General features: G+C 36.4%; 2 protein-coding genes across 7 annotated transcripts; both read left to right on the forward strand.

Annotated features, from left to right (window-relative positions):
• The first annotated feature begins 53 nt into the window (after positions 1–53).
• tut7 (terminal uridylyl transferase 7) lies at positions 54–16799 on the forward strand. Of its 6 annotated transcripts, none has more exons than XM_041998827.1 (30): positions 55–165; positions 432–558; positions 1254–1686; positions 1919–2067; positions 2187–2303; positions 2402–2579; positions 2746–2834; positions 4762–4813; positions 4954–5023; positions 6571–6697; positions 6848–6967; positions 7064–7192; positions 7540–7717; positions 7943–8655; positions 8819–8969; positions 9676–9762; positions 9920–10020; positions 10720–10777; positions 11202–11305; positions 11436–11525; positions 11619–11732; positions 11881–11958; positions 12851–13028; positions 13181–13228; positions 13343–13434; positions 13518–13633; positions 13737–13948; positions 14185–14219; positions 14319–14385; positions 14851–15217. In XM_041998827.1, exons 3-30 carry the CDS (start codon positions 1266–1268, stop codon positions 15006–15008), a joined length of 4032 nt encoding a protein of 1343 aa, XP_041854761.1. In that variant the 5' UTR covers positions 55–165; positions 432–558; positions 1254–1265; the 3' UTR covers positions 15009–15217. The 6 variants fall into 6 exon arrangements, with proteins under 6 accessions (XP_041854762.1, XP_041854761.1, XP_041854765.1 ...); XM_041998830.1 differs by lacking the exon at positions 432–558 and adding an exon at positions 15224–16799 and having other exon boundaries at positions 56–165; positions 14851–14897; XM_041998828.1 differs by lacking the exon at positions 432–558 and having other exon boundaries at positions 54–165; positions 13740–13948.
• A 1695-nt stretch (positions 16800–18494) lies between these two features.
• On the forward strand, positions 18495–23980 carry isca1 (iron-sulfur cluster assembly 1). The gene is made up of 4 exons (XM_041998832.1): positions 18495–18621; positions 20906–20959; positions 21453–21558; positions 22893–23980. Exons 1-4 carry the CDS (start codon positions 18511–18513, stop codon positions 23039–23041), a joined length of 420 nt encoding a protein of 139 aa, XP_041854766.1. The 5' UTR covers positions 18495–18510; the 3' UTR covers positions 23042–23980.
• The last annotated feature ends 2992 nt before the right edge of the window (positions 23981–26972 follow it).

The raw sequence follows: 26972 nt of genomic DNA on the forward strand, positions 1-26972 counted from the left end.
ATTTGTCTTTCTTTTTTGTGTTGTTTTTGTTAGGCGGAACCTGAATGCTGACGGTTAGAAAACAGATAGCCTGTACGTTACCGTTCACTGCAGTACAAGACAAGGGCTTATGTGAAGTCAGACTTGAACAAGCCTTCAGCTATGTCCTGTTTGAACTTACCAAAGGTATTTTTTAATAAAATGTCTCGGTATATGATTGTTATTCGCGATTAAATAACGGCTAACTTAACCTTAGTTGTAGGATAGACATCACAACAGGAATATTGTAAAATAAGCAGCAATGCTAGTTGTTTAGCTAGTTCAGAGCGCTTGGTGTTATAGCTACGAGGCTAAATGTTAGTAGCTAACATTAGCATTGTTGTTCCTATGAGGTGGCAGAAACTGTGGTTAAATGCGTCGACTTCCACTTTTTTTTGTTATGGTTCTCTTAGCTTCATGCGTGATAACGTGATACACGGTTAGCCAGTGGAAGCGGAAGAAGACCGTTAAAGGGAAATAAGACTGCAATGTAAGGCTAGCTTATGCTAGCACCATGCCATTGGAAGCTCATGCAGTCAGGTAGATGGTTTACGTTACAATTATACACGTAACTTACGTAGTTGGTTAATGTTCAGTTTGTTTGTAATTTATATATGTAATTAACGTTGGTGTTACATTAGTCAAACGTATTATAAGAGGAGAAGTATCCCTGTTAGTGTTACATTTCCCAAAAATTTTAGACTGGGCTAGAGCTGTCAACATTTATAGTCGTTAAAAATCAAACCTTTACACACACAGCAGGAAAACCAAAATGATAGAAAACCCAATGAACCAGAAATCACAGCAGTCAGACAGAAAAGGAAAACAAAGCATAATTTCACACACCACAGCAGAAAAGATGAGGAGAACAAACAAACAAACAATAAACAAACAAAACACACACATTAGTACAAAACTGGATCACTGAAGGGGAAACAATTAAATAAAAATAAAACACACCAATCTTACTTAAACATACTTAAACTCAACCATATAATACATGAAACTCCAGCATGTCAGACACTATTTTCAAAATGACATATCTTTGTGGTTCTGGTTCTTTTGCCATGTTTGGAAATTGCCACAGCATTTACATTTGTGTTTTGAGAACTGCAATTGGTTTGTGTTTATTTTATTTGTCTTGTGTTTGATGTAATCCATTTATTTATTTAGATTTGCTCCATGACTGCTGTACATAAAGAATAATTACTTGTTAACTGGTATTTTTCTTACAGAAGTAGTGATTTATGGAAAATTCTGGTAGGCCTTACAGGCCTAAGCAAGGTGGCTGGGAAAGAGGAGCAGCAGCAAGAGACATGGCAGATGGATGGAGGATGCAGGACCAGGCTCGAGGACAGAACTTGAGATCAGAAGGAGCTCAGCAGGGCAAGAAGAATCAGGGTGCACCCTACAGGGCAAGCCCCAAGAAAGGAGGGCTGGGACCCCTGAGCTACTCTCCTGGTGGATTAAGAAGTGGCCACAGTCCTTCTCAAAGGGATGACTTTCAATGGTTTGGTCCAGAGAACAGTAGTGGTAGAAGAGAGGATAACTGGAATGAGCGCTTGCAGCAGCAGCAGTACTGGAGAAGGAATACACAGGGAGAAGGTCCAAAGGATGCTCGGGAGCAGGAGAGGAGGGATGCCACAGATGAAAGTGCTCATAAGTCTGGTGAGGATTTGGAAAATAGCCTCTAGAGAATTAATGAAAGATTTAAATAAATATCCAGACCCTAAAAAAAAGGGAAAACAAACAAACAAGCAACAAAAAACAAAGAAAAAAAAAACAGCAACCCAAAAACTAATCCCTCTTTAAATGGTTACAGTCAGCTTTAGTCTTACTGTAAGAACTGAATGCAGTTTATTTATGACAAATACTCCTTACTGACATTTCTTTTTTTAAGGGAGAAAAAGGAGAAACAGAAAGAAAACTTTTACTGAAGAGAACAGGGCTGTCATGATTGAAAAGCCTACACTCTCAATCAAAGAGCTACGCAGCTTGCGGCAAGCAGAAAGGCGCCTTAACAGGGATGAGATTTACCTGCTGAAAAAGGTACTGCTTTTAGTAGTTTTTGTTTCACTTAAATATTTATTTATGAGATACAAAATAATCAAGAACATCTAAAACATCATCTGATGTCTACTTTCCTGTTGTATATTTTTTCTATGCAGAAGCCCCATAGCAACCCTGGTGCACTTTACAACTGTGCACTGTGTGATGTTCTCCTGGAATCTGTGTCTGATGCTTACAGGCATATCAGAGACAAACGTCACAAGAAAAGGGCCAGGGTGAGAAGGGGTCTTTAAATGCAACCTGCCATTTGTATTTTTACAGTGGCCAATTAGACTTTGAAAACTGGTTTGCTTCTTTTTGTTTGTGTTTATAGGAGAGACAAGAGCAGGTGATGCTGACTGAGATTCTACCTCCTGGTCCAGACCAAATCAGTGCAGTCACTGCAGCACTACAGGCTGTTGTTCAAGAACATGGGATAAATGACGAGGATGCTGAGAGGAGAAAACATGTAGTCTCCATCATGCAAGACCTTCTCCTGTCCATCCTGCCTGGTAAGGCACCTGTATAGAAAATCTCAGTTTGATGATGGAATTGTAAACTCAGTGAAATTTGACTGTATTGCGCCTTCGTTGCAAACTGTTTTCTCAAATGCTTAGCATCAGTTTACCATTTTGTCTCTCATTCCTTTTAATATAATTCTGTTTCTGTCATCTGTAGAGATCAGGCTCAGGTTATATGGGTCGTCTTGCACTAAATTTGGATTTAAGGATTCTGATGTCAATATTGACATTCAGTTTCCACCTCATGTGAGTAGCTAAGTGTGAATTTGATTGTGTGAATTTTCTTTTATTAGTGTTTCTGTGTGGTATAAAAAATGAAGAAAACTGCTATCTAGTGTTAATTTTATCAGCCATTTTTTAATTTAGTCTCAGTTTTAGTCCAGTTTCAATTGTGCTTATTAGTTTTTATCACGTTTAGTCAAGCTCATCTTGTTTTTATTTAGTCAAGTTTTAGTCGACTATAAGTCAAGCATTTTAGTCTTCATTTTAGACCAAGAAAACATAATTTAATTTGTGTAGTTTTAGTCAACAAAAACTGTCAGCATTTTAGTCTAGCTTTAGTCAGAACATTCATTTTACCCTTTTACTTTTTTTGTCAGCAGATAATATTGAACATTGCAAGTAGTCTATTACATTGTTAGTAGTTAATAGAACATTGTTAAATGTAGTTTAACATTGTTAAACTACATTTAACAATCCATTTAAAACTCATACTTAAAACAACCTCCTATTTAATGCAGAAATAATTGCAGGCATTTTTATGTTTACGTGCATTTATTTATATTAATATTGATGCCAATTCAGATCAAATGTCCTTGTGACGTTAACCTGAAGACAAACAACAGCATTTTATGTCACCAAATAAATACATTGGATGCAAACCCCTAGAGCAGTGGTTCCCAACCTTTTTTTTAGCTTGGAACCCCATTTTGATATCACAAAACTCTGGCGACCCCAAACATTCAAAACACGGACAATTTTACTTACTTTTATACCACATTTAGGCTATCTCATGTATGAAAATGTAGGTTAAAGTTGTTTTGAATTAAGTGTGGCGTATTATTTTATCTAGATGATTTGTTTTAGTACGTTTTAATTTTTAGTTTGCATCCATGTGTAGCTGCCCAGGTGTTTTGTGTTAACTATAGTTTGCTTGCAGCTCCTAGATTAGCTCATACTTCTGTCTGCTTTAATTAAACTTGCAATCCAACTGAAAACATAGTTGCCTGACCAGTATAACATATCTAAGTTAGCATTAATTCAACTTCACACAATATTCTATCAACAAGTGGCTATGGTCACTACATGCTAAGAAGCTAATGTAAGTTAGCCAGCCACACACAATATCAACAAGTGGCTGACTGCAGCTGAGAGCTGTGTGCTGCTGCTAGGACCAAGCCTCTTCTGAGTGCTTTTGACCGGAGGAGGCGTCTGCGCAGCAGTGACTCCGTGTTGTAAAGAGTAAACTATGTCAGCCTCCAAAAGTCTCCAATACTGAAAAAGTTTCTGGATTTGTCCCTATTCACTTTTGTGGAAAAAAAAAAGTCGCTAGAGGGGTCTGAAAACTCACTAAATATAGCAACAAAGTCGCCAAGTTGGCAACACTGAGGGGGTGTGTCACTGTGTGTGTGACGGAAGAACCGCGGAGGAGAGGATTTGTCAAAATCATATCGTAAAATAATATCATTTTAAACTTGCAATCCAAGTTGTTCGTGAACTAAAATATCCATAGATTTTAGTCCAGTTTTCATTTAGTGAACTACATTTTCGTCTCGTCTTTATTAGTCCACAAAAATGCATTCTGATTTAGTCCCAGTTATTGCTTTTAATGGTGGTTTTAGTCTCGTTTAGTCTAGTTTTCGTCCGGTGAAAAATGTGCGTTGACGAAAATATTTTGGTTAAAGAAATTAATACTATGCTATACTTTACTACACTTCACAAGGAAATGGTAACAATAAAACAGTTTTCATTAAAGATAATGTACAAGTTATATATAAAGCGAAGGATTTACAGAGAAAGATAATAGTTTTGATTGCAAAATATGATCTGTTGTTTACATTTTAAGTTTCTAAAGTGATTTGTTGATGCTGTGCTTGCAGATCTAACCACATTCATGTCTTTTTTATGTTGTATTTATATTGTATAAAGGTTTTGAAATAAAATGTTTTCACAGATGCATCAGCCAGATGTCTTGATGTTGGTTAAGGAGAGCCTCTCTCTCAGCTGTGAGTCACATCTTAGTTATTTAATAAAATAAAAATAAAAAACTGTATCAGGATATCTTTACTAATCATATCAGCTTAGCCAGTCATTTGGTAGGCTGTTATGAGAAGTTTAAATTTCACATGTCTTTTCATTCTTTAAGCTTGTTTCATTAATCTGGAAGCTCATTTCCATGCCAGAGTGCCAGTGGTCATCTGCAAAGAAAAAAAGAGGTTGGTAACAGTTAAAAGATCATCTATAAAATTCAGTGATTTAAAGTGTCTTTGAATTCATGATTGACCATTATTCAAGACATCAAAACCATATTTTGTTCACTCAGACAAAAAAACAAACAAAACAAATAAAGATAAACAAAACAATAAGAAAATCAGAAGGTTGATCCTAACAGAGTCCCAATTCCAATACCCCCTCTCTGGCATTATTCTGATTTTGTTGTCTTATAATGTGGAATTAAGGTGAAATTTTGGGGAGTCTGATATCATTTTTATAAAGACAAGGTGGCCACTGAATCACAACGAATTGTCAAAAAAACCAAACTGAAAAGAGGACTAAAAAAGTATTCACCCCCGAGTTCATTCTTTGTAGAAAAACTTTTTGGAACAACTGCAGCTGCATGTCTGTGTATGTTCCTGTTAGACAGACAGATTTTTTTACCCATTGCACAATGCAGAATTACTCCACATACCTCAAGCTAGATGGGTTCTGCTGGCTGTGATATAATCTTTAAATTATATCACAGATTGTCATTCTGATTTAGGTCTAAGCTCTGACTAGGCCATTCCAAGACATCCAATTATTTCCCTTTAAACCATCCGAGTGTTTTAGCAGTATGCTTAGGCAAGGCAATTTTATTTGTATAGCACATTTCATGTAAAAGACAATTCAAGGTGCTTTACATAAAACACAAGTGATACAGAGGGGTGCAGCAAGCATTAAAAGTACATTAAAAACTAACTTTAAAAAGAAATAAAAGGAATTAAAACAGAAAAAGCTCAAATAAAATAAATAAAATGTTTGGAAATTCAAGCTTGAAAGAAAGAGATGCAGATTTGGTCTTTTAAATAAAAACTATTCAAATGCAGTAGAGAACAAATGGGTCTTTAACCTGGATTTAAATAAACTTGAGTGTTTCTTAGGGTCATTGTCATCATTGAAATATGAATTTTCTGTTCCTTTTCTTAATTCTCTGGATGCATAGAATAAGTCTTCCTCAAGAATTTACCAGTATTTTGTATAATCTATTATTGCTTCACCTCAGGCTGTTTTCCTGAGCCATGGAAAAACTCTTTTACGGCATAATACTGCCACCACCATGCTCTACTGTGGGATGGGTTTGCTCCACACTTGGTCTTTTACTTGATGCATGTATGTCTGTCTTTAAGCAACGACTGTTTTCTGGCCATCATTTATGGAGATTTGTCACTCTTTTGTGGTTACTTTGCCCTTTTGAATAATTTGTTGCCTGGTCTATGTTGTCTGCGCTTTCTTGGCAAGTTTGTTGTGGTGTCATATTTTTCAGCATTTTAAATGATAAAGAGTGTTAAGTTGCATTTTTTTTTATTTCCCCTTGAGTATGAACTATTTGTATAGGTCCATTACCCATAATCCGCAAATGCAAATGTTTTAAGTACTGATTGTCTTTTAATGCAGTGGGAAAAAATGCAAGTGGGGTGTCAACAATTAGCAAAGCGCCGCATTTGCCACATTCACAACAGCCGTAAAGTTGTAATGAAAACATAATTATAATTTTTCTTAACAGTGGCCTGATCTGCAAAGTGAGTGCTGGGAATGAAAATGCATTCCAGACCACCTCCTATCTTTCTGCTCTTTCAAGTAGGGAGCATCTCCTGCTCCCACTGGTTTTGGGCTTCAGACGTTGGGCCAAGGTACACTAACAATTTAGGACTTTTTTTTTCTCCTTTTTTTCTAAAGAGAAAAAAAATCAAAACAGAAGACTTAAATGCCTATTTAAAAATGCATTTATGTATTTATTTACATGTAAAATATCATATTTTGTTTATTCTTGCCTTGTTTAGATATGTGAGATCGACCGTCCAGAGGAAGGAGGGCTGCCGCCGTATGTCTTCGCCCTCATGGTTATCTTTTTTTTACAGAAGCGCAGAGAGCTTCTTTTGCCAACCTACATGAACCAGGAGGTGTGGTTTTTTTCCATCTTGTGCCTCAAATAAAGACAATATAAATAAGTTAAACTCTTGTGCTTTAATCATAAACGTGATTGTCTTTATCTTAAGGCGTTTCCACTCAGCCGGCTGTCAGACTTCAATCTCACACATACAGAGGATGGACATTTACACTGGACCTTCACACCTTCCTCCAAAGACCCGTCACAGCCAGCAGAGCGCTCCTGTGTGAAGGGGAAGGTAAGCATTAAGATACAAATCTACTTTCTTTATGTGGAGTGAGGGTTCACTCTTAATTTTTGGCAGTTTGATGTAATAGTTGTAACTGAAGGGATTCAGATGTTTTTTCCCCATCACAGCAAAAAACAAAATGTAGCAGGAACCAATAAGCTCCTGATATCAGAGTAATGTTAAAGGAAACATGTTGGCATGATTGACTTTTATCACAGTTGTCATGTTTTATCTCTTAGAATACTGTAAAGTGCCACAAAAAACATTAATAGGTGCCCATAGAAACAATAGAAAAAATGCTTTGCCTCAAATCAGTGAACCTTTTTGGGAAAATTGTGTGTGTGCTCTGTTGCCAGGTTCCGCTGGTGTTTCAGAGCCCTCATCCACCGGTGGAAGTCGGGCTCCTCTGGGTTGAAATGCTTCGCTTTTACTCACTGGAGTTCAATATGGCTGACAACGTAATCAGCGTGCGGACTAGTACTGTCCTCACTCGAGAGATGAAAGACTGGCCAAAAAAACGCATCGCTGTTGAGGGTCAGAAGCTTTCTGAATGTATTATTTCCATTAGTAAATTAATGCACTCATGTTTTGATGCTTAGTGAGAGGTTTCACATCAGTTTTGACTTGTCTTACCTTGACGTTTGGTGGTATTGAAAAGCACCAAAATTTGCTTTTCAGAAGATGAGCTATTTAATCAAAATAACTTGATTCTTCATAGATGGTTTAATTGTAACAAATGCTTTCTGTTGTTTGTTTTAGACCCATTTTCTGTGAAGAGAAATGTAGCCCGCACTGTGAACAGCCAGCAAATGTATGACTACATCCTCCACTGCCTAAAAACCACATACAAGTACTTTGCACTTCCACACAATACGCCAGCTGCTAATCACAAGAGACAGGCTAAGTGGGGACCCAGTGAAGGGGCAAAACCGAAGGCTTTCAGTGAAGACATGGTGGGCTTGCCAGATCTCAGTCAGCTCACTCTTCAGCCACAACATAAAAGTCAACCTTGCACTACAGAAAATGATCCTGAGGACTCTGATCTCATTATTGAGGAAGAAGAAGAAATTGAAGAATGTAGTGACTCGGATGAGGAGAGAGAGAAGGAAAAAGTGGACTTGGGCAAAAGCAGTTTCTCAGAGGATGAGGAGGATGAGGAAGAGCAGGATGAGGATGTAGATATCGACGTGGACACTCATAACCGACTGCACTTAGACAGCTTTACCACAGAGGATGAGGAGATTTTTGCAGTTGATGAGATTTCAGGGGAGGAGCTTTTGTCTGATGAAGAAGGTCCAGGTTTGGACACACCTGGTTCAGTTGATGAGGAAGAAGAAGTGGAGTTAGTACCTGTCAGACTTTCACATCCTCTTTTGGAGGATACAGTTAAAGAAGAAAATCTAGAAAATAAAAACCAAAAACCAAGCAAATCCACATACAGCTTCACCAAGCAAGCTTTTACCAGAGGAAAGGTAAGAATGAGTTCATGACTTTTCTTTTACTTACTGTGTTTGACTTCTCATGAAGTCAGTGACTTTAGATTACATGGTAATCTTTTGGAATTTAGGTGTAGTAAAGTAAAAGCAAGCAAGCTTTGCGTTCTTTTAAATTAAACTATTTTTCATTATCTGACAGTCACACATGGTCGTGTGCAGTTTGTGCAAGCGTGATGGACATCTGAAGAAAGACTGTCCAGAAGATTTCAAGAAAGTAGAGCTGGACCCACTGCCCCCGATAACAGCTGATTTCCTCACTGTCCTTAACAAAGTCTGTGAGCAGTGCTACAGTAAGTCTGTGGTTGTGACTTCGGTCAGAGATGACATTTAGCGCTAAAATTAATCACTAATAATATCTTTTAGATTTTGTAAATTCATCTGAGTAAATGCCAAGAGGTGAAATTTTGTTCTTAAAAAGAAAAGGCATTACACTACATTTTTCCTACTTAATGCAAAAATAGGTTTGAATTAAAATAGTAAAGTTTTAACAGTTCTGTGTGCTATCAACCATACAGTTCATGCAGTAACATTTTCACTGTCTGATCCTACATCTGTTAATGAGCATCATTGTTCTCAGTCTGCTTCAACAAGCCTCAGCTAACTCTTGTTGGGCTGCTAGTATCAACTTGATGAATGTCACCTGTTCATGAGTAGCTGTGATTGTGAGAGGTAATCATTGGCACGAAGAATGTCTTGAGTATCCAATGAAGCGTTAAGTGTAATTATAGTCATAGAATAATTCTTTTAAAATTTACATAGTAATATTAAAATACGTTTTATTTCCAAATTTTGAAAAGTTTTCTATAAATAAAATATATTTTAGGTTCTGAACTCACATCAGGCACAATTACCTAAGCAAAGTCTGACATGTAAACACATTGAATCTGAAATAATTTCTTGTAATGTAGTAGAACTTGGTTCTAGTTTGAGTTTTAGTTATGTCTGTCTTTTACAAGTAAATCATTTTTTTTTTATATATTTTAATTCTCCTTTTAGGTGATTTTGCTCCAGATGAACTGGAAGTGGGTGTGAGAGAGCACATCCTTCAAGACCTGGAGACCTTTGTTAGACGACACTTTTCTGGTGAAATAAAACATTTAATTTACTGTTTAATATATTTTAGAATGTCAGACTTAAAGTAACATTTTGAGCTAATCAAAATGTACAAGATATATATAAGGAATGCAGTGTATTTAGACAAAGAATTGATCATTTGGGTGTTTTTATTTTTGCTGTACAGGGGCTCGGCTACAGCTGTTTGGCTCATCCAAAAATGGGTTTGGCTTCAGACAGAGTGACCTAGACATCTGTATGGTGTTGGAAGGACAAGAAACCATAGAAGTAAGTTATTTTCTCATCGCACTTTTTTTCATTTTTTATTTTTTCTATTTTTTTGTACTTTTAACCAAGGCAGTGTACGAGCCTTATTTTGGATTAAGCGGTGATTTTTTATTTATTTATTTATTTTGCCAGCCCTTAAAGGGACATTGTGTAAGAAGTACTTCCATCTAATGTTGAAATTGTGTATCGCATTCTAACATTTAGTGCATTCTAGCGTCTCACTTTTTCTAACACATATTGCAACAATGGTAGCCACCATGTTTCAAAAAGCCTCGACAACTCCTGATGAAAGCATGTCATCCGATAGTTCGAGTCTTCACTCAGGTGAAGAGGTTCGTGATTTCTCAAATATTGTAAACTGCATCCCATCAAACTGTCAGATAACATTCATCTGTGTTTAGAAGGAAGAATGGTTCTAACAGGGGTAACTGGCCTCGATGGATGGCCTTGACACCGTATACAAATTCTTCGCTTACGAAAAAGTGTCACACTACACCAACATATATACATTCAGACATCGATTTTGTCCAGTAAACACCAGAAAATGTTACACAGTGTCCCTGTAAAAAACATTATTAAATTAATTTTGTTGTTGGAGAAAAACAGAAGATTAAAGTGGAACTATTAAAGTCGCTCTTTGGCTTTAGTAGAAACGTATTATTCACATAAAGACTTCCTTTCTTCTTTTTTCCATAACAGGATGCTGCCTGCATCAGTATCATTGAAAGCCTGGCAAGATTGCTGAAGAAACACTCAGGTATGTTATGGTTAATAGGACTGGCACTGATCTACCTCCACTGCAGTGTTTTGTCAGGTTGCTGCCAGTGTTGTCAATTTCAGATCAAATGCCAATGAATAATTTTGTTTAACTTGAAAAATTTCACATCATCAAACTATGAAACTTTCCACTGTCACTATCTGAGCTATTGTTTGTTTGTTAGGCTTGAAATGTTGGGAAAGCTGCTGAAACATTGCATTTTTTCTACCCCTATATCCACTGTTTTGAGCAATGCTTTGCAGCTTCTGTGCTTCCTAAATGTTTGACATGAAGGCTGAAACTGTCAAGTTATTATAACCAGGAAATGTACCAGGCAGTAGTTACCTTTTAAGGAAATCAATGATGAAATGAAGTTCACATGAACAATTAAGTTGGAAATGAAGTGAAAATGTGCTCTTAACAGGTCTGAAGAACATCCTACCCATCACTACAGCAAAAGTACCCATTGTTAAGTTTTACCACATTCACACTGGTTTAGAGGGAGACATCAGTCTTTACAACACACTGGTAGGGCACTGTCTTCTTTCTGCCTTTTTCATGTGTACTCTTTCACTTAAAATTGCAGTTGGTGTAAAAACACACCTCTGAAAATTACTTTGCTGTTGTCATGCTTGAAGGCAAACCATTTTCTCTCCAGGCCCTGCACAATACTCACCTACTAGCTTCATATGCTGCCATTGACCGAAGAGTAAAGATCCTCTGTTACGTCATGAAAGTTTTTGCCAAGGTGAACATGGTTTACATTCTCACCACCAAGGCATATTTGAAAAGTCTGCACAGTATGTAATGTTGCTCATCAGTACTTTCCCTCTGATTACAGATGTGTGACATAGGGGATGCTTCACGCGGAAGTCTTTCGTCTTATGCTTACACCCTCATGGTGCTGTTCTTCCTTCAGCAGAGGAACCCACCAGTTATCCCTGTGCTGCAAGAGGTACACGTGGCATGTCTGTCAAAGCTTTAAATGCTCTTTTTGGAGCTTTGAAGTTAAATGTATCCCTCATTTGACTTTGCATGAAATTAACAACTGCATGTTCCAATCGTAGCAGCAGTTTCATTGATTTTTTTATTTTTATTTGCAGATCTATCTTGGACTGAAGAAACCAGAAGTCTTAGTTGATGGCTGGAACGTGTACTTCTTTGATGATTTAAAAACACTAGTGAGTATTTACATTATCATTATTATCATTACATTGTTTTATACATTATCAGTGATGTTGCTAGGTACGCATACTCCATCCCTGACTCATTAAAATGTGAAAGGATGCAGGAAACTCACTAATGAGATATGTCCCAGGTATGCACCACATTTTTCCCATGAAAAACAATGCATTGTGAACAACAACTTGTTTAAAATCACAGTAACCAGAAAAAGAAACTTTGTTGTCAGCAGACCAGACAAGCGCTGTGTCAACACTCTGTTCATCTAGAAGACGTATCGCGACATGCTACTTTAACCACTACCAAAACAACCAGCCAGTCCCCGCTGATTTAATTTTAACAATTAAAGATAAGCTCACGTTTCTAATTCTCGATGATGAGCTCATTCATGTCGACGTTTTAACGTTTAGAGGACATGCTGAAATGAAATAAATAAAACGTACTTCGATGGTGGTGATGAAAAATACTTTGAATAGTGGACGGCATCTGCGCATTCATCCCGCTTCTGATGATTCCCATGGTGAAAAGGATGTTTGTTTTGTTTTGGTGCTACAGACACCATTTTTTTTTTATTTGAATTTTAGTATTGGATGTCATGCCACTGTGACAGTTTTGTAATAAACTTTTCAGATTTAGAACTTATATGAATATGTCCATTAATTATAACCTTGTTATACCATACCACCATCAAAGGAGTTTAACACTACAATTTAAGAAATGGAAGAAAATTAGAAAGGGAAAGAAATACATTTCTTTAATTGGGGACCTGTTGAATTTCCCAGGGACTCCCTCAAATCACCACCTGTGGGTCCCGGGGACTCATTATGATGAAAACTATGAACAACACTTCATTATTAAAGATGTCGTCTTGTCATCCTCTTCTATCTGCAGCCCAGCCACTGGCCACAGTTTGGGAGGAACACTGAGACAGTGGGCGAGCTGTGGCTCGGCCTGCTCCGCTTCTACACCGAAGACTTTGACTTCAAAGAGCACGTTGTGTGTATCCGACAGCATGCCCGTCTCACCACCTTCAACAAGCAGTGGACATCTAAATACATTGTCATTGAAGGTGGGTTTGTGTGACACTTGAGATACAAACATACTCTGAAAAAGATAAAATAAAATAATGTTTTTTTTTTAATTGTGCCTCATGATCAATAAGAATTGTTACTGTGTTTGCAGAAGTTGTTCAGCTTTCTGTTCCTTCTATTCACATTACAGATCCATTCGACCTGAACCATAATTTGGGTGCTGGTCTGTCCAGGAAAAGTATGATAAATTTTTTTTCTCTCCTCCTTCTTTCATTATTATTTGTTTATTTATTTACATCTTTTGCAAAGATTTTTCTGTCTTCTCATGTGACTTTTTGGCTTATTAAAACAGTGACTAACTTCATCATGAAGGCTTTCATTAACGGCAGAACAGTGTTTGGCACTCCGTTCAAAGTTTTGCCTCCAGAGTATCCCAGTCATATGGTCAGTATTTACTTTATGAACATAATGTTTTGTAATAGTGTTGATATGTTTGCGGTGATGTCATTTTTCTGCATCTGTCACAGGAGTATTTCTTTGATCCCGAAGTTCTCACTGAGGGGGAAGTAGCTCCCAATGATCGCTGCTGCCGTATCTGTGGCAAAATCGGCCACTTCATGAAAGATTGTCCCATGCGCAAGAAGTGGGTGTAATCAAAATGCATGCCAGAATTATTCTGTGATTCTCACTTAATTATGACATGACCAGGATTGGCACGTTATGTGACAAACGATGTGGTTTTGTAGCAGGGCCAGACATAGGAGGGATTCAGAGAAAAAAGCAGAGCATCTGCGAGACAAATTGGATGCAGCAGAGGACGGCAGGCATCAAGTTAGGTACAGAAGTGACAGAAGTGAACCCTGGAGGAAAAGGGATGCACATGAAATGCGCTGCTGCTACCTGTGTGGATCAAGTTCCCACATCAAGAAGGACTGTCAACTTTACAGAAGCTCTGCAGGTTTGTTCAATGTCTTTTTTTTTTTCTTTTTTTGTCTTCCAAATTATAATAATCTTTATAGTTAAACTAGGATGTACAGATCCAGATAGATCCAGATATAACTAGACAAGGTATCATGCATTTATGAGTAAACAATGATAATTGATAGAAAGATGCCACCTGCTTCCATTTAATTAATCTTGATTTTTCATTTGGGAGGCAATGTGAAGATTGAAAACTTTTTTTTTCTCCTTCAGCCCACTTGAGGAATGTAGGAGAAAAGGAGAAACAGGTATGTCTTTACTAAAACACAAGATATGTATTTTAAAATGACCCATTCGTTTTTTATTTTTACACGACTACATCTGTGTTGCATTGATCATCTTTTCAGGGTTTGTCTATACAAGAAGAGAAGAAAAGGAGAAAACAGAAAAAAGTGATATTAAGCCCACAAGCAGGTATTTCAATCGACCTTTTTTTTTATGGGAAAGATATAGTCTGTCAAAACTTACAGCATCGTTATTCTATAACAAATACAACATGAAATTGATTTAAATCTATTTGTTTGAATCAGATCAATTTAAAAACTCAGTTTTATCATAAAAAGGGTTTCATCCCATCAAACAGAAATTCTATATTTAGAAATACCTACGGTCTCTTGAGGCTCCCAAAAAGAGAGAATGTAATTTAATTTTTACTAGTTTTTAAATCAAAGCATTGAGTGCACTCAGGAATTGTCACTTCCTTTGCGTGGAATGTTTTTATTCCAGATACATTTTAATCTTTTGTTCTTGGCCACAGTTGTGACATAACTTGTTTGAACAAAAAATATGTTCCTAATTTATGTAGCCAAAAAAGAATTGGTCTGATTAAAAAGCCAGTTACATTGACTTTTTGCATTCTGGGTGCACTCTTTTCTTTAGGACTGGTGAAGAGAGACGAGATTATGACTCATTTGCACCAGCCTCAGGTTCATCCACCCGACGCTGGACCGTTTGATTACTCGCTGACATTTTGTCTTTTGGCTTTGCTTTTATTAATATATTTACAGAACATGCTTCATGAGAGACATCACCTATAATCTGTATATTGGGGGGGGCCTGATAATGAAGCAAAGCCTGAGCAATTATCAGCTTAATTAGAATGAATCAGTCTGTTCTATTTTTCAATCTAATTTAGCTGATAAGGTCCAAAAATTTCTGAATTTTTTTTCCTCTCCTGTAAAGTGCTTTGGGTTGCTCTTATATGTTAAAGTGTTATGTAAATAAAGTTGAGTTGAGTTTTTCTTTGTCTCAGGAAGTTTAACCTGCTGCAATTTGGGTCGATCGGTTCACAGGAAGAGCCCAGTTGAATGAGCAGCAGAAGTGGATCCAGACCACAAGATCTACTATTGTCAATGCAGACAGCACCCCAAAGTCTGTAAAAATAAATGTGAGTGGTACTGTTGGGCCAGTGGGAGCCTGTTAAAAGCCAAAGCCGGGACACCTTGACTTGAAGCCAAATAGGGCCTTTTTGTCTGTGGTGTTCCCCCTCCCAGAGTTTTCCTCCTCAGAAATTTTTAAAGCTTTCATTTTAACAAGTCAAGCCATTCTGCATGCATCTGGTATCTTTGTTTACCTACTCTGCCAATTGTTTTTTTTTTCTTTTTAATGAAAGAGGGGGAAAAACTTAGTACATAACAGTCCTAGTCATGGTGGATTTAAATATCGTATTGGGGAAAAGTGTCACAAAAAAAGGTGTCTGATGATGAGTAATGTCCCAGTGATGTATCTTTTAAGATAACTTATGCTTTAATTGTCTTATATTTTATCCCAACTCTGACACTAAAGGCTCAGCAATCCTTGCAATTCAGGAAATAGTGTTTCTGAACACTGCTGGAGCAAATGAACATGAAGATGGCAAAGTATGTTTTCTGATGTTTACGATCATTTTGGAATAGACGAGATTGAAGCCATTTTAAACAAAATCAAAATGTCAGTTATTTTGGTAATTATTTTCAAGGGTTAAGATTTTTTTTTTGTTTGCTTTTTATTATTTTCTTTTGGAAGTGAACAAAAAAAGCACAATTATGACTTAAGTGGCAGTGTGCCTGTTTGTGTGTTGCTGGGATTTTCAGAATTTTTTTAAATACTTTTTCATTTGTCCTCTGCACTGGCATATAACAGTTTATTTTCCTGTCTTTTTTTTTAAACTGTGAGAATATTTGATAGAGGAAGTGCTCTAATATCTCCCCCAAAGAAAAACAATTGTTTTATTAATATCTTTATTTTTTATTAATTTTTTTTAATCTGCGACTGCTGGTCTGCTTGCTGTTTTATTGCTATACACAGTCCTTCAGGTCCCTGGAACTGTGAACAGACAAATGTACTTTTTTGGCTCCTTTTGTCTCCAAATGTTAGAAATGTGCAAAAGCAGTTGATATAGGGTTGAAATGTTGCATTCGTACACTCGAGAAGACTTGATGAAACCATCTGCTGGTTCAGCTGTTATGAACAGTTCACGCACTGATAAACCTGTAAATCTCTTTAATTTTAATAGCACCACCGACTGGTAGCGGCACTGTGAGGGTCCACGCCCTGGATTTTTTTTTCTCTTGCTGCTAGTTGAGTCTCAAAGACATGCTTTTCATTCAACTTCAAAAATAAATCTCTGCCTTGATTATTTTGCTAATATTGCAGAGTTTTATAAAATATTTGTTGGTGGTAACAAACTTCTAATTTTTAAAAGTAGGCTTGTTTTAACATCGGCCTTTTTGCATTTCTTTCGATGGGTTCAAAACGTTTAGTTGCAAATTAAGGAATCCTGATCCTGCCCCGAGAGTGTGCCTTGCCATCCATTTTGTGTCTCAAAATTAAACTGATCTTGAAGCTCACTGTGTGTGGACTATTTCATTGATGTGTAAATGTAATGCTGTTCATGCATTTTAATGACATAAAAATGAGCAATCCAAATCCTGCAAGTGTTGCCCAACAATTTTTACAAAGTATGAATTGAGTTCTTCAATCCTTACAAAAATATTATTCATTTTATTTATTTTACAAATTATAGTTAAAAAAACAAGTCACTTGTGTGTTGACCTACTTTACAGAAAACTGGGCTATGTGACTAATTATTTGCCTATTGGAATGAACTTAGTAGTTGTTGACTGTTATAATTGATTTTTTGTAAGTATCCATTTATTTAGGAAAATCTGTTCCACATAAAGTGTGCAACAAAGAAGCTTAAACGTCATAGTAGTGTTTAGGAGTTTCCCAAGGTTCCATCCTGGGGCCTCTTGTTTATTATCTACATGGTACTGTACTCACACTGGTACAGGTCATAAAGAATAACAAAATTGGTTATCATAGGTATGCAGATGACACGCAGATGTCACCAGGAGACAAAGGTCCCGTACAGGTTCTTGGTAATTGCATTGAGGAGATTAATGACAAGATGTGCCTAAACTTTCCTAAGTTAAACCTCTGAATGGTTTAGGACCAAAGTACATCAGTGACCTCTTGACCCAGTGTGAACCTACCAGAACCCACAGGTCAAGATCTGGATCCAGTTCACAGAGTCGGAATTAGTCATTGAGAAGCTGCATCCAGCTTCTATGCTTCACATGTCTGGAACAAGCTCCCAGAAAACCTTAGATCAGCTGAAACACTAAAGACCTGCTTGTTCTCTGCTGCATTTCAATGGTTTTTATTTAATAAAGTCCAAATCTACATCTGTTTCTTTTAAGCTTGAATTTTTAAACGTGATCTTGTCTATCCTATCCGTAATGCTGTTTTTATCCAGTGTTCTTTTTCATTTTCTTTAGTTTTTAATGTTAAATTGTGCTTATTGTATTCTGTAAAGCACTTTGAATCACCTTGTCTTGAATTGTGTTATACAAATAAACTTGCCTTGCCATGCCTCCATCTGTTTCTTATCAGTTGTTTAGCCCCACCTCCCTCTAAACCTCGAGTACAGCACGTGCTTACCTGAATACTAAGAAGTTCTGAACGTTGACTGCAGCTTTCAGCTTAAAAACAATGCTATCGTGTTTTTGAGAAATCGTCTAAAATGTTTCAAACTATCGTTTTCAAGGGCAAACAATTTAATTATAATTGACAGATTATTTTACAGGTTTCTTATGTAAAATTTGTAATAACTATCCACGTTTTAAGGTTTTTTTATATAAACAATTAAGCTGAAGTGTAGATAAAGTAATCGTTACACACATTTGAATTATTTATATATTTTTTCGTTTGTCTTTGCCCTCAGTAGCACACTGACATGTGGGAAAGCGGGGCTGAGAGGAAGTATGTGTCGTCGGGGACACAAAGTTCCATAAAACACGTTAGACAAGGGGGCAATATGATAAAACAAAATAGTCTAACTTAATCGATACAAATGAAACTCACATTAATTAGAACACATTTAGTAAAACTGAACGTTCTAAAACATAAATGAGAATAAAACAAAGAGGTTACATAACAGAACATTATGTACATTTTTAGTGACTTTTACCAGTTGTATTATTGGCTGCCGTGTCCGTCTGTCATGCTTTCAGCCAATCATCAGCTGGAGGCGGTCATCTTCTTTTACACGCTTGCGCAATGCTTTGTTGTGATTTTAACAGTATCAACATGTCTGCCTCCTTGGTGAGAGCGACCGTCCGAGCGGTCAATAAAAGAAAAATATTACCCACAAGAGCCGCATTGACACTGGTAAGTTAAACACCTGGGTCAAAAACTCACATTGAGTACATCTTTTTGGTTTAGTATATGCTATTCTCGATAGTGTGACATTCACTCCATAGGTCGTGATGTGTTGTGTAAGTTGGCTAAGTTAGCTAGCCATCTGTGATTTGAACGTTAGAGTTATATAAAAGCTGTTTTTTTAACATTTATATGCTTTGCCATTAAGTTACGTTACCATATTATGTTAGTTACTTTCCTTTGTATTGTGGGTTTACCAAGCTTCATGATTTGATTCAACGAAATGCTTATATTTAGTCTAATTCTGCTAACTAAACTGCGGTTGGGTAGTGCGCTAACTAATCAAGTTAAGTTTGGACCACAAAAATCGCTAACGAGTTTAATAATAAAAATGTAATTAGAAAAAGGACCGTAATATGGTCTAGTCGTTGCGATGTAGATTTTTGTTTACCCTCAAAAGCGTTAGGGTGGATTCAGCAGAAAACTAGAACACTTTTGGAGACAGTCTTAGCTTAGTGCCTGATTTCCTCGTTTAAAATAATAATAAGTAAAGTTCCTTTACTTATATACTACCTTTTTTAATCACATTCCGTTAAGCTCCGTTTACTCGTTATGCTTAATTTTGCAACCTTGAAATCATGAAATTACCACTGTAAACAACCCTCCCCTCGAGGAAATAGCTAAAATTTTTGTGTTTAGGAAGTTGCAAAAAAGGGTCACACGTTTCCTCTACTACACAGTATAGTTTGCATTTTCCTTTTCCTTGTAGAGCATGTTTTACACCATGTAAAACTCCAATTTATTTAAATAGGCTCGATTGGAATTTTAATATTACAATTTTTACAATAGCTATACTGCATTGTGTTGAATATGAAACTGGCTAATGTTGCGAATTACTAGTAATACAACAATTTACCCGTGACAGCATTTACCATTCATATAACGGTAACTTTGGATAACAGAGAATATGCATGATGAATACTAAAGTCGCAGGAAGTTTTACAATATGGTTTGATGACCAAAATATTTAGTTGATCTGTATGAAGCCAAAAAAAAAAAAAAAAAAGACAATTGGATGAAACATGTTGCATCTTCTACTACTGCAGTGCTTTTACCTTGAGGTGCTTCATTTTTTTATTAAATGAAATTATAAGAGCATCTGCTGACACTGACATAATTTATTTTTTACTTAAAAAGCCAAACAACATTTCTGTAGGTGGGTTTTTCTTTACAGTCGGATGAGAATAAACCAAATTAAATTGGAGGAAGCATTTAGTTTGATTTGAAATGAGAATGTAGTTCCCAAAGTTGCTATTACCACATATCTCAAAGTTGTAGTGGCATACAGTGATCACAAATTAAATATGGTTGTAAGAATTGTATCTTTAACCAGGCATTGTAACCAAATTCATGGCCCCTCTTAACTGTTAGTTGTCTTGTAAAGGAAATTTAGCCAAATTGTAATTCGTGATAAGAAGCGCAGAGTCATGGTTTGTTCTCATGGGTGGGTTGAAAATGTGCTGATGGGAATGTCAGCTGAAGAGCTCAGTTGACAGTGCTGCAGAAAGATAATGTGTTTGTGTGGTGGCCTGAGTTGATAAAGAAAGTTGACTGAAGTTAATGCAGTGTGGTGGGACGTGACACGACACTGAGGCAAGTCCAGACGTCATGCTACAAGTGTTCTGCTGTGGCTGTTATTTTCTACCTGTTTGAAACATAGTCTTGTTTTTTTTTTTTAAATGACATTATATATGACATTAGTTTTATATCAATGTTTTATTCTCTGCTTATGGTTTAAGATTTTCTACAAGTTTAGTTTTGGACGTCACTATTATACTAATAACTAACAACTCTGTATTGTGACACAGGATGTACTGTACATTTGGAATAAGTAGCACATACAGATGATCACACTTTAATGGCTTTAAGGGATTAGCACCTTATGGCTACTTTAGCTCATGCCAGGCTTTTAGGTGCCTCCACATGAGAGCCTAAACTTGGGTTCGCTCATTGCTGCATATCCATGCACTTAGTTCTGTCAGGTGCCAGGGAAGTTGTTACACTGCATATACAGACCCTAACTGCAGGCAGATAGAAGTTTCAGACCCAATGTTTTCCCAGTGGAACAAATGTTATCCAAACAACAAGAGTAGCTTAAAACAAGTGCAAGACATCATTTGTTCATTTTTCAGTATGGCCCATACAGTGAAGGTATTACCAACATAAGTTGCCTCAATCTCTGACATACTGTAGCTGTAAGGAGTAACTTTTAACTCTCTCTTCTTTTCTTTAGACTCCATCAGCTGTGAGCAAGATCAGGTTGTTGTTGCAGGGCAAACCAGAATATGTAAGTAACTGATATGGCCATCATTCCCTGAAACAGCTTATCACAAAGACAATGTGTCTCTGCTGTGCTGCTTCAAGTGGAACATTTTCAATACATTGGCTTGTTAATATTTATGGATAATTTAAGGGGAAAAAGCCCACATAATTTCTGTCTCCTGAAAGCCACAAAGTCTGTTTTTTTTTTATTTTTTTTAAGTAGAAGATTTCCTGAAGTGTCATTTAAATGTCATAAGGGAAATCTCAGCAGTGTGTTGTGGAACTTAAAATGCCTCTATTTTCATAGCCAATGACACAAGACTGTAACTTACATATTGTGAACAGAGCAACAAGTTCTTTGAAATACTTATTTTTTTTATATAATTTTGCACATGATTTTGTTAAGGTATATATGAGATATATAATTTTTTAAAATATCTGTATTCTGTTATCAGTTCTTTATGTGCTGTATATGTTGTAACAAAAATGAAGTTGACATGCTTCTGGTCCATCATCAGATTGGTTTGAAGGTTGGAGTGAGAACACGTGGCTGTAATGGACTAACTTACACACTGGACTACACAGAGCAGAAAGATAAATCGGATGAGGAAGTCTTGCAGGATGGTAAGCACTTTTCATTTCTGAATTTATGTTATAAAGACAAGTTAAACAAAGGCCGGAGTTGTTGGAATACTCTACCCCAGTATTCTCGCGACCCCCTTCAACTTTCACTCTCCATATATTTGTAAGAATACGGTTCTCAAATAGCTCCTACTGTGTAATCCCAAAAAAAGAAAAAAATGGTGTCATTGCTCTTCAAAAGGGGGGAGTGGAGCAAAGGATGAGAACTAGGCCTTGAATCACAAGGAATGATGTTATTTTAATGCTCACAATAAGACATATGAGTAATCTTCCATCTTGCTGTGTGATACATGGATACAAATATATGAATAAATTTTGATCTTTGGAAAAAATGATTCTGTTGTCAGTGTGGTAGATGCTCATTGCTTCTGGCTTGTAAAGACAAGAGGAGTGAACCAATACTTTTTCTTTCAGTAAATAACAGTGTTAGGTCCAGAGTGCCGCATGCAAAATGCATGTTTAGTATCATTGTTTACAGAACATCCTTGATGTTATTATTGTTATAGTTATACAGTCTGGTGTCTAGCAGTCAACCTACTAAATAACGCTTCTGGTTGGTGCTTCTGTTTATATGAAGCTGTTGCAAGAGATGACCACATGTAAACAAGGATCTGCTAGAGCTAAACTCCTAAAAAAAGTATGCTGAAAGTTACAGCAGCTAGTCAAGAAGGCAAGCAAACAAGGAATTTCTGTGAATGGGTCATGTTAAGTTTATCCTTATGGCATGAAACAGTTTAAAACAGTTTTTTTTTTGAAGAATAATAATAATAATAATAATAAAACATAATTCAATCTTAGAGTTCATTCTCTTTGGACATTTTAAATGTTTTATAGCATTTTCCATCATTCCTTGTAATAATGTCACCAAGTACAAAACTCTTCCTTTTTTTTTTACGTCTGTGTTTAAGATAAGCATTTCTGTCAATTCAGATATCTGACATATAGATTCTCATCAGGAAAAAAGTTCAGAGGGTCATTATCCACATATCCTTTTTTCTTAAGGGAATTGATTGGTCAGCAGACAGTTTGTTTACATACTTGGATGTTTAATCTCAAATCTATCCTGTTCTGGTGCAAGTTACGTTTGTAGCATACGTAGATAATGATTCCAGTATGTCACTGGACAGCAGGCCTGGCTGCCTACCACAGCGCACTTTTTAGAAAGTAAAGAAGGATGTTTAAGTTGAAAATGATCAGATGTTTGTTGGGATGTTTGACTCACTGTCATATATGATCAAATTTCCAACATTATAGGGGATTGTTGACACTGAATTAAAAAGCTGTGGGTAGTAATGGTTCTACTGTCCATTGTTCAGGTGTGAGAGTGTTTATAGAGAAGAAGGCCCAGCTGACCCTTCTGGGAACCGAGATGGACTTTGTGGAGTCAAAGCTGTCCAGTGAATTTGTCTTCAATAATCCCAACATCAAGGGAACATGTGGCTGTGGAGAAAGCTTCAACATGTGAACATCACGGGGCTTCCTTCCTTCTCCACCCTCCCTGCTTCAAACCCCATCTCATCCGCGAAGACCGAGAGTCTTCTGCCGAGGAAGTCGGATGTAAAGAAATCTTTGAGATGTGGGTGTCCCTGAGTCCTGCCACTGCTCTTCCTGCAAACCACTTACATAGACGTACCAGTCAAATCAAAGTTCATGTTTTTATGCATAGTGGAATGTGTGAACTGTAGTCAAAACCATTTTGAGAGAAATCATTTCAGGCTTCATTTAACTGATACTGATTTTTTTCTTTCTTTCTTTTTTTTTTTGTAAAGAAAAAGACCTTAGGATCCCAGAAATCATTTTTTATTTTTTTTATTATTATTATTAGTTTTTTTTTTTGAAGTGTTGGAAGTGGTTTCGTTTCATTCATACGCACAATAATTTTCAGAGATTTAATAAAATCTCACTATGTCTTGTACGCAGGAGAAAATGTAAGCATGACTTGAGAAGGTGTACACTTAACCTAAAAGTCTGCGGTTAAAGACGAAGGTTAAAAACTGTCCACCAAAATCCAAAGGTTAAGACAAGCCAACATCAGCCTCTTAATACACTGTAACACAGTGTTGTATCATCCACTGTAGTGTACCAGTAGTATGCAAAAAAAAAAAAAAAAAAAAAGTGGAGGAGTTTGAGTGTCTTGAAACTGTTTTACCAGTTTGTAAAGTTAAAAAGTATATATATTTATGTGTGTAAATAAAAGATGTAAATTCCTTGAGCAACACATATGCACAAAGACGGCGCACAAAACATGTATCCCTCACGTTAGAAAACATAAGGTTTCTGCTGATTAAATTTTTTTTTCTGCTTGATCAAAGCCAGGACTTGTTTGTTTTGACCCTGTGCTCTTAATGATTTGTAACATGTGCAATATGTCTGTGTACATATAAAAAATAAATAACTAAATTAAGTCTTGTTCACTGTTTCATGTTCCTCAGATGGACTATGACCAGTTGTCATGGAGATGGCTGAGTTGTCTTTAGGAGAGTGTAAGGATTCTGAGTCACTGCTAAACAGAAATGTACTTTTCTGCATTAAGTAGGGCAGCTGGAGTAACTGCTTTACTCAGTAAACAGCTGGGCTCTCTGCCTGGAAGTGTTCAGGACTTTGTAGCATCCATGAACAACTCAGATGAGGAAGATTCTGAAAATGAAGGAGAGTTTTATGGGGTTAAGATAACAGAAGTGCTTTTACAAGATAGGTTCACGTGCCCTTTTTTCACAAAAATCCTAAAAAAGGTAACTTTCTTATTTTGTAGGTCTAAGTTAGTCTTAAGTGTAATGTTCTATAAAAGTTCTCTAATTCATTTTCAAGCAGCAGCACAAACAGCTTTCATTAAGGATTTCATTTAACTGGCCTTTTTCTTTAGCTTTTACAATCTGGAAATGCTACAGTTAATGTAATTAGAAGAATAAAATGAAAACTTGAGTTTATGTTAAATATATATTTATTAAAAATAAATATATGTTAGGCTGAACAGTGCAGACCAAATGGACTAAGGAGCCTTTGAAACACTACTGATGAATCAGGCTAACAGAAAAAGGCTTAAATATGCTGGGAATCTTAGGAGATTAGACTGGAGCAATAGAAAAAAAAGTCATATGAGTTCAGATTTACTCTGTTCCATAGTGATGGGTAACATCAGTAAAAAGCTGTGGGTGAAGTACTTCTTCCATCATTGTCAGTATGTGTGTGACCATTTATAATATGTCCCCAGAGTTTAAATATTCTGCTACATTTCATGCTTAATAGGTGACTATGATAAGGGCACCTTATAGTAATATTGACTTAAATATCTCTGGGATGTGCTGGAGATGACTTTGTACAGTGGTCCAATTCTTCTATCAATTATGCAAAGTCTTGGCGAAATAATAGTACAACTCTAGCCAATTTGGCATCCCTTTATTCTAAATAAAATTGTGATGACCCAGCTTTCCACCAGCACTTAAACGTAGCATGTATTTGTGGAGCTGTGTGTTTTGCGAATGCATGAAAGGAGTCTCAAAAAACATCATACGCAGGTAAGCTGATCCTAGTGTAAATACAGTCTGGTCTGCGAGTGTCATGCAGTGTATGCACATGCATTTAACAATTTGTCTGTATGAGAAGCTTTTTGAACTTTTGAGAGTTAAAATCTATAGAAATTCTATGTTTGTGCAGTTTTTGTTACTCACAAAATGGTTTATACATTTATAAGTATCACTGAATCTAATTTCTCTCATCAGATGACAACAGAAAGTTAAGTTGAACTGAGATTGTTACATATAAGTGACCTTTGTGAAGTTAAGAATTTAGTTATTTCTATATATATAAATAATGGGGCTTTTTATTTTTATGCAGAGGCAGTTTTCTTTACTGGAAAAATAATGTTTTAAGATAGAAAAATATTAGATCACTGTATCAGTTTTCCACAAAAACTCCCTTCTTCTGTATCTTCAACTCCTTGTCTCAGATATCGGCTTTATTAGAAGCTTTGGCTAAGTGGAAACCACCTTGTAGCATCACAATTTACCCCCGAAACATCAGCGCCAACCTCTTCATCCTTGAGAATATTTAGAGAGGACCTAGGACGTTTTGATCCAGAGCCATCCTCCCTGAAAACATCCGGCAGCTGTCCAACTGTCAGTTCAAGGGGCGAGATTTTCTGCATGAAAGCTTGCCTCTCTCAGCACCAGGACCTGTCCCTGCCTCCATCTGTGCAGAGGCTTCTTCTGCGGAGAGACAACTGCAAACCTCAAATCTTGTCATCCCTGCACACTTGATGACAAAATCTGAGATCCCGCCCTTTGATAAGACTTTATCTGTAGACTTGTTTAAAAAGCAGGAGGATAATATGTTCGTCTCTGGTAGACAGGGATGGAAGAAAGAGTTATTCTCTGTAAAACAGCAACACTGGTCAGTGTCCAATTAATCAAAACAGTCACACATTTACAAATGGTAATAACATAAATAAATTGCATTAATAAATCAGAGTATCAAATCAAGGTGATTAAACAAAGTTTTAAAACTTATGTAATAATGAAGCTAATTACAAAAGACACTTGTCACTGCGAGTGCATTTAGTTTTGATAACTTTTTAGAATTTTATGTTTAAAGAAGCACACTGCATTCACTTCAATAAAAATATTTCTTGTTAATTAAAAAGAAGAAATCTATTTATTGAAAAAAATGGATGAATTCAGAAAAATATATAGAAAATATTTCAATGTAAAATTTTCTTGGCAATCTAAAAAATAGAAAAAATAGACAAGAAAAGTATTTTCACTTCAACCCACAAGAGCCCGACGTGACATATTTGTTACATACAGTTTCTGAGACATTTTTCTTCAATTTATGGTATAAACTTTGCTCAAAATCCTGTTGAACACAATCTGATACTCGTCTTCTGTCCCCTAATAGATACCCAGAAGCAGAAAACCACATTATAATATTTTAATGTATTTTAATGATGAATGATGATGTTTAAAGATGAACTTAAGAATAAAATCTAGCTAAAAGCAGCAAAGCTATTCTGTGGCAGACTGATGATTGTTGCATTTCTAAACGTAAAACACAAACATTCAAAACTGATTCTGATTAAGTCGTGCTAAGACAATGCAAACAATGTTCAATCTAAATACAGAATTTTTTCTGGAAATTGCAAAGAAATAAAAAGCCAAGCATTCATCTCTGCTTATTCAAGCTGGAAATGTTGTGTGGTACTTGCACGCTCAAGGTTTATAAGAGAAAGTTTTAATTGTTCGTTGCCTCAAGCTAATAATTTCTGTAGATTTTGTTGTCAAGCAACAACTGCAATCACAACAAACATCTTCTTCATACTCATTCAGTCTCCACATGCATCTCATTGTGAAATTGGCAAGATTAGCCACTTGCTGCTTGGCAGCCAAGGCTACGAAAGATGT

This window comes from Melanotaenia boesemani, chromosome 11, assembly GCF_017639745.1.
Source record: "Melanotaenia boesemani isolate fMelBoe1 chromosome 11, fMelBoe1.pri, whole genome shotgun sequence".
NCBI lineage: Eukaryota > Metazoa > Chordata > Actinopteri > Atheriniformes > Melanotaeniidae > Melanotaenia > Melanotaenia boesemani.